Genomic DNA, 8,531 nt, shown 5'->3' with positions numbered 1-8,531 from the left:
TGTTTTTTTTATTTGGAGTACTAGCTTTTTTAATGATATGGTTACAGGGTCTTTAAACATATAAAAAGGATCATTTAGGATATATATCTATACACACGCATACACACTCGCATACACATATTCATATATATATTCCCTTTTCTTTAAGTTAATGGACAATCTTGGTGTTTTTATGTAGCGCTATATTGTTTCACTTTGCGTTCAATAATTTTCTTAAAAATATGATTTTATAATACTTCGGAACATTACTTGTCATGGTAGACAATTTGTAAGTAGGTATTCCAAATAAGGTTTCTATATTCTGATAAAATAATTACATTGATGTCTCTTAGTTTTTTATTTATGGCTTTAGGTACTTTGTTAAAGAAAATAGCAGTATTTGCATTTGCACAGGTTTGACTGTTTGCGTCAATAATATCTTCTAAAGCTTTTTTTGCTTCCTCAACCAGCTCACATTCACTAAATAAGTGTTTCTCTGGGTTTTGGTTTTCTTTTTTACAAATTGCACAGGTATATTTGGACCCTGTTGTAGTTGAGAGTCTTCCTTTTATTGGGGTCATCCCGAAGAGTAATCTGTAGGCCACTTCTCGTGCTTTGGGTGTTATGTATTTGTTGTGTAAATGCGTGAATGTGTCTGTCCAGTTGGTTGGTTTAACCCCTAACTCCCTGACCCACTTTATTCTAACTTCGAGGTTTTCTTTCAACTTGTCTCTGAGTATAGTGTATATTGTTTTTGAGTCGTGGTGTGTTATGATTTCATTGCTGGGTAGGTGTCTTGTGAGTGATCTATAGAATGGATGTGTATGGTTACCAAAATGATGGGGTGTGTTGTTTTGAATGGGGAGGAGTTTGTTTAGTCTAAGTCCAAAATAATATAATACTAAGGGGAAGTTATTGGGAGACCTTACTACTTTCCCTACAAATTTTATTCTAAGCGTTTTGATTTTTGTGTGAATGTCTTATAAGCCTATACCTCCTTCTTTTTTGTCTTGTATGAGTGTTGTGTGTTTTATGTTCCTTATTGTGTTTTTGAAAATAAAATTTCTGATAGTGGTATTGATGTTGTTTATGAAATTAGGAGGAGGTTCTACTATATTTGCTAAGTAGATTATCTTCGGGATGACCAAGTTGCTTATTAATATAGCTCTCCCAAATATGGTTGTTACCATGTACTGAAACATTTCAATCACGTTCTTTGTGTGGGCCAGAATCTCCGCCCACTGTTCACGGCAATAGTGTGCTGGGTTGCTAGTCCACACGATGCCACATACTTTTATTTCTTATTTATTTGGCAACAGACAGTAGGAAATTCTAAGCATTGAAATTTCTATTTTTAAATCTCTAAAAAATGTTGATTCCTTACATGAATTTAAAATTTATATATCTAGCAGTAGTGTCACATGGGTGGAAGTCATTTGGTGCAGTCCGCACTCCTAGTGACGCCACTGCTATTCTGTACAGTATACAGCACAAAAGTTTATATTAAATGAAATCTCATACTCGGCTACAAAATGTGTAGAACCATTTATTGGGTGTATTTGTAATAGAATAAAATCATAAAATACAAATAGAAAATACTTCACATGAATAAAAAAAAATAAAACAACTTTTAACTAATTCTTTTGAAAAATCTGGTCACAATTACAAGAAAGAATATATTTTCTACTTTGTCTGTAATTAAATATTATTTTGTTATTAAGCTCAACAACGACAAATGAAGGCCAATGTCAATAATACACATTATATACACTTTATATTAAACTAGTCGACCCAGGGTAGCATACGCCGTTATTTTGCAGGGCCGGCCCTAGGCCCCTATGTGACCGCAGTGTGCCCCGCACTTTCAAAAGACCCGCGCTAATTCTAGGTGTAAATTGTTAAATTAAACCATTTTTTTTTAATAACTTTTTTACAAAATATACTAAAAAGTCATGGAAATATCCGGAAATAATTAAAATCTTTTGAAAACTCAAAAAAAAAAAATAAATTGCAGAAAAAGAGAGTGATCTTTCCTTTAGTTCTTCTTCTCGTCCAAACTCTTGAGGGAAGAAGAGAATTAATATATATAGATAAGGGTATAGGCCATACACATTCTGTTTAAATGAACATTATACTTTTCGTTTTCCATATGGAGAAATATTAACGTTTCTTACAGTTATATAAATTCAAAATTTCGATGTGCCTATTTGGCTGACAAAATCAATTTCGTATCCCTCTTTGTGAAAACTAATTTGGAATTTAATCAGTTTCAGCTTAATCAGTAATCAGACGGCGCGGTGGCCTGGTGGTTAAGCGCTTGGCTTCCAAACCTGGGGTCCTGGGTTCGAATCTCAGTGAAGAATGGGATTTTGAATTTCGGGATTTTTAGGGCGCCCCTGAGTCCAACCAACTGCTGGCCATACGACATCCTGTTAACCGTTGGCCAAAGAAACAGATGACCTAAACATCATCTGCCTTATAGCTCGCAAGATCCGAAAGAGGAATTAATCAGTTAACTTAAATTAAAAAAAAATAAATAATAATAATAATTTAATTTGTTTTGAAGTCATTGCTAGATATAAAGAGTTGCTTAACTGGGAACTGCGGGCTACATTCTGCCATCTTTCTCCTTATGTATTTAAGTAAACTTTTTCAGGTTTTGTATCTTTAGCGATAAACTAAAACTCTTGCCTCGTTTCGAGAAAACTATTACCTAGCACAAAGGTCTACAGACTAATGGCGCGCATGCTCAAACAAGGCGTAGTTATTAAAGGGAGAGCACTCCCATTCCTTTTACACTGTAACCATGGCAACTGTCCAATTTCTGTCAAAAATAGCAACACAATTCCGGATAACCAATTACTTTAAACAAAACTTGTATAAGCAGCAACTCAAAGTACACAAAAGTTGTACGAAATTGGCTTGTGCTCTACGCATGCGCATCGTGGGTCTCACAAATGGCGGTGTCATCTGTTTTCAAATGCCTGTTTCTTCTTCCTCATTTAAACTATGTCCATAAACGTGTTTTAAACATATTACCAGAAGCTAACTTTATACTTTTAAAAAAATGTAAATGGATGCACAGCATAGACATGAATGAAAGTACACAATTATGCTATAGTCGTATTAGATCTGGCTGGTTTCATAACAGCCAATTGATCATCGAGTTGCTATTATTAACTGCTCCATTAGATGAGACAATTCTTATATTTTACTGCTGTTATTATCTTTCTTTTTTTTTTTTCTTTTTTTTTTCTTGGAGGAAAAAAAAAAGTGCCAGCGTTGAATCCATCGGAAATACTCCAGCATAGGTGACGAATCAGCCAATCATCTGCTGTCTTTTGCTAAAGCGCTGTCTTCTTATTGGCCAATTACCTTGCACGGGTCTTTAGCCTCTGACGCACATGTATACATTTCATTTGTGTTTGCGGGTGTGTTGGAAAGGAGAAGGGGTTAACTGTGCAGGTGTGTGTATGTGTGTGAGCGTGTTTTGTTCGCCACAAAACCAATTTGAGAACTGGTCAAGTCAAGGCACCTGATGCAAATACAATAAGCCAGCCAAAATGTTAATTGTTCTATAAACAGGCGGGGCATACGTCCGAACAGAGCCAATGTAAGATAAATAAACCCTCCCTGATCAATGCGCAAGCGCACACGAGTGTAAGGCGATTGAAATAAAACATGAAGTATCGGTAGATCAGAAAATACAAAAATGAATACTCCCTTGAACTCGATATTGCTAGAGAGTTAAGGTCAATGTCATTTAAGTTCATCTTTGGTGAAGTGCTACAGGTGATCGAGCACTTGTCCCAGCATTGGGAAGAAGGTTCGCCTGGTGCAAGTGTCCCGGCTTTGGGAAAAACACGTGATCACATGACCATTGTCTCTTTCATCAGGTGAGTGATGTATCTGAACAGGTCGGCCCAGGCTTGCTCCACTTCCGGTGTCCACCTGTCCCCTAAGGCGGGCTGAATGGCGGTGTTGAACTGTGGTCCTACCAGCTGTGAACGAAAGCAGAAGAGAAATAAATTAGCACCGCGACGCACCCTAAAAACATAAGATCATGTTACATCATTACATCATGTTACACGATAACATGCTACATGATATATCTTACCCATTACACCATACTACATTATTGTCACGTGGAGTACGCATCAAGTTTGTCACAGAAATATAAACAGGAAGTGTGTTTTTTTTTTAACACTTTGGCTTCTAGTAGTTTTGAGTTCTTCAGCAGAAGAGTAAATAATGTAGGGAGAGATACTTTGTTTCCGTTACTTTCGATTTTTTTTAATTTGGGAAAACCCTATAAATAGAAGTGACGCACTTATGTCTGGGTCCATTCAGTCCATGGGTTGTCTAGCTTTATGTAGAAATACTTTTGTGAATTTATTATAGAACTAGCATTACCCATTGGCTTCGTCCGTTAATATGTTCCCAGGCAATACTTCGTGTATTTCGGCATCGCTGGAAATGCTACAAAGATAGCTAGAAAGGATAAAAAGATTGCTAAAAATGATACAAAGATCGCTAAAAATGATACAAAGATAACTGGTAATGTCAGATATGGCAAGTGCTATTTCGGCAGTAGCTAGCTTTGGTGGCGACAGAGAGTTGCTTTTGCTTGCGACAGGTAGAGATTATCTATGATAATCTAAATTAGATTTAGATAATCTAAATTTTATCTTGAATTACATCTAGTTTGATTTGTCTTGAAAACCTTTTTTACGGAAAATATAGATAGATAGATAGATAGATAGATAGATAGATAGATAGAGAGAGAGAGAGAGAGAGAGAGAGAGAGAGAGAAAGAAAGAGAGGAAGAAAGACAGAGACATAGATTGTGTTTGATTGAGTGAGTGATTGAGTTGGTTCAATTACACGCCTCCACAACTATTGGGCATCCCATTTCCGTGTTTACCAATTGGTTTATTCTGATCAATAATTCATCTTACAACTGACACTATGCGTTACCACAGGACATGGAGTTGGTTTGGCTTTCAGAAATATAGGGCAGGGGCGGAGCGATACACTCGAAACAGTTCTGGTCTATTTATACTTTATACATTATTGCTGACAGACATACAGGTTAGTGAATATTGTCTGACCTTAGTGACCTGTAGGAAGGACCATTTATGACGTACAGGTCTGCACGACGCGGCAGCGAGCTATTGGTCTCCACTGCCCACAAGTTGCGACGTCGCAGGTCAGTGTTGAGGCCTTCTATGACGGTCCCAATCATACTCTCTTTTCTCTCTCAATCCCAATCATTCCTACCTACCTCTTTTATTCCCTCTCCCAATCATCTCACCTATTTCTTTCAATCTCACAATGCCCTCCACCCCTTCCATGTCCTCTCAATCCCATTACCTCCTGCCTCCCCCACTACATTCCCTTCTGCCTCCCCCACTACATTCCCTCCTGCCTCTCCCACTACATTCCCTCCTGCCTCTCCCACTACATTCCCTCCTGCCTCTCCCACTACATTCCCTCCTGCCTCTCCCACTACATTCCCTCCTGCCTCTCCCACTACGTTCCCTCCTGCCTCCCCCACTACGTTCCCTCCTGCCTCTCCCACTACATTCCCTCCTGCCTCTCCCACTACGTTCCCTCCTGCCTCTCCCACTACATTCCCTCCTGCCTCTCCCACTACGTTCCCTCCTGCCTCCCCCACTACGTTCCCTCCTGCCTCTCCCACTACGTTCCCTCCTGCCTCTCCCACTACGTTCCCTCCTGCCTCCCCCACTACGTTCCCTCCTGCCCCTCCCACTACGTTCCCTCCTGCCTCTCCCACTACGTTCCCTCCTGCCTCTCCCACTACGTTCCCTCCTGCCTCCCCCACTACATTCCCTCCTGCCTCCCCCACTACATTCCCTCCTGCCTCTCCCACTACGTTCCCTCCTGCCTCTCCCACTACATTCCCTCCTGCCTCTCCCACTACATTCCCTCCTGCCTCTCCCACTACATTCCCTCCTGCCTCTCCCACTACATTCCCTCCTGCCTCCCCCACTACATTCCCTCCTGCCTCTCCCACTACATTCCCTCCTGCCTCTCCCACTACATTCCCTCCTGCCTCTCCCACTACATTCCTTCCTGCCTCTCCCACTACATTCCCTCCTGCCTCTCCCACTACATTCCCTCCTGCCTCTCCCACTACATTCCCTCCTGCCTCTCCCACTACATTCCCTCCTGCCTCTCCCACTACATTCCCTCCTGCCTCCCCCACTACATTCCCTCCTGCCTCTCCCACTACATTCCCTCCTGCCTCTCCCACTACATTCCCTCCTGCCTCTCCCACTACATTCCCTCCTGCCTCTCCCACTACGTTCCTTCCTGTCACATCACATAATTTATTTAAAAAAAACAACAACTAGATCTAGTGCCACACGGAAAATGGCCAGCTCCTCTACCACCAAAGCGAGAACCACCTTGACCTGCAATATAGGTGGACGGGAGTGTCTCTCCAAAATAGCCATATGAAAAAGTGTTCGAGATGAACCATGGTCGTTTCACGACTGAAGAAGGCCAATGAGTAGATCTAGTGCCCAAATCGCCAAGGTTCTACGGGCGGATTAGCTCTTCCAGTCTTGCTACCAATCGGAGTTCATCTCAGTGGCCAAATCAAACGATCATCCAAGCATATGACGACATTGATACTGAAGCTGATCTGGGCTCGCGAGATGGAAATATAATCCACTGCGCATGCTCCTATTTCAAACAGGGGGGGGGGGGGGGAAAGGAAAAAAAAAATCTCAGCGATAACGAAGAAACCGTCAGGGCGGGAAATGGAACTAATCCAAAATGTTTACTTTTGCACCGGAAGGAGTCCGGAAATCGGAAGAAGTGCTGGTCCAATGTCCGAGCGGCTACAACCAATCGCGCCCATTGTGCACCAGATGGTGAGCAACTTGAGTTGAATTAGTTTATTTACAGACGGTGTGACTAGAATGTCCGTTTTCCCGCGCTTTTGTAATCTGTCACATTTGACGAAGGCTGCATCCATAAGTGTTCTAATTAGATTAACGTATATGACTCAAAACCTTTTTATAAAATATTTTGTTTTCGCATATTTAAAAAAAAACAACATTTTTTTGGCTTTTAGATTATGCATAAAACAAATCACCAAAATAATTTTAGGAATATTTGCTTATATTAATTTACGTACGTACACTTATATGGTACAGTGACATAGCTAAAGCAAAAATTCATATCACGACAATAACCATGGTCCAGATAATAAAAGTTTTTTAAAATATGTAGTAAACACATCTGGTTTCTCTCTATTTATTTCGGCTATTATCGGAACGCCAACCTCTCCCAGAAAAGAGAAAGTTTGTACAAGAACTTGATGCCTATCTAAATTATACTATACTATTGTTAAAATGACTACATTTAACAGGGGGGGGGGGGGAAAGCTATTGATCTTGAAAGCGGTTTCAATCGTATCACGCGAAAATGAACGTGCGAGCTGACACACTGATACTTTTTTCTATTGGATTTCGACTAATACAGCGGTTCTCAACCTTTTATGCCTGGTGACCCCTTTCTACAATCCCCCACTCTGCCGCGACCCCCCCCTTACCAACACACACATACAGCAATAGAAGAGTAGACAATAACAATCCATATTTTCGATTGTCTTAGGCGACCCCTGGCTGAGAAACACTGGTCTAATATCTAGATCTAGCCTTTTAAAGCGGTGCTGATAGGAATTGATATGAGTTTGTTTGTTTTTTTTCCCCTTCACTTGATGAGTCTGATATCCATTCAACTGTGACGACCTTCCGTGGCCTTCACGTCCCACGCCAAGCCGGAAGTTGCGTGCGTACCACGTGGCACAATTAGACCGGAAATAAAGATCAGCCATTACATTTGCAGGAAGACAAGAAAAAACTAAAAGGTCAACTCCAAGGACTCAGAGAGGGAGGGGAGGGATTGAGGAGGGAGGGATGAGGACAAGGAGAGAGGGTATCGAAGTGGAGATAGAGGAGTAGACTACCATCAAATGATCCATTGATTTGACAATTAAACTCCAAACCTTCTAATGTCAAAGAGAGAAGATTGCCTGCCAAGTATTTGCTAAGATTACTTTGAACAAATGTCACCTGCATTTTTAGCAGACGTGATCCTTTTGTGGGAAAACAAAAGCCGGGGAAGGGGGCGTTTTGGTTTGGAACAGCGCGTGCTACAAAGCAAATCTCAGCAAGTTATCTCTAGCCTACACATTAGTCAGTGGTTCTCAAACTTTGTCGGCGTAGGGGACCTCTATTCATTTCACACACGAGTGCCAGTGAACACGTCACCACCAAAGTCCGGCTTGAAAAATGCTTTTCGTTATTTTGGATCTTCCTTCAGTTTGAAGATAGTTACATCCGCAGGACGACGGGGGATGGCGGCGGGCAGGGTTCACACCTGAAACCATCGATACCATCAAACGACAGTTCGATTGACGGTCTTTGACTTGTAGCACTAAATTGCGGGTAGACAACTAAACCACCGTAGGCGTATTACATTTAAAACAAATGAAGCTTGAAATAACTTGAATTGAC

The 8,531-nt window shown here is 41.0% G+C and overlaps 1 protein-coding gene across 2 annotated transcripts in view; it reads right to left on the bottom strand.

Moving 5' to 3' along the window:
• Positions 1 to 816: 816 nt before the first annotated feature.
• The window catches only part of LOC106064099 (neuroglobin-like), a 72,908-nt gene continuing 65,193 nt past the window's right edge, over positions 817 to 8,531 (bottom strand). For both annotated transcript variants that reach the window (XM_056022665.1, XM_056022666.1), the window contains exon 4: positions 817 to 3,980. In XM_056022665.1, coding sequence (XP_055878640.1) covers positions 3,849 to 3,980 — 132 coding nt within the window. In that variant the 3' untranslated portion in view covers positions 817 to 3,848. The remainder of the gene's footprint in view (positions 3,981 to 8,531) is intronic.

Source organism: Biomphalaria glabrata, chromosome 3 (genome assembly GCF_947242115.1).
Source record: "Biomphalaria glabrata chromosome 3, xgBioGlab47.1, whole genome shotgun sequence".
NCBI lineage: Eukaryota > Metazoa > Mollusca > Gastropoda > Planorbidae > Biomphalaria > Biomphalaria glabrata.
This window is presented reverse-complemented; position numbering and strand designations above follow the sequence as displayed.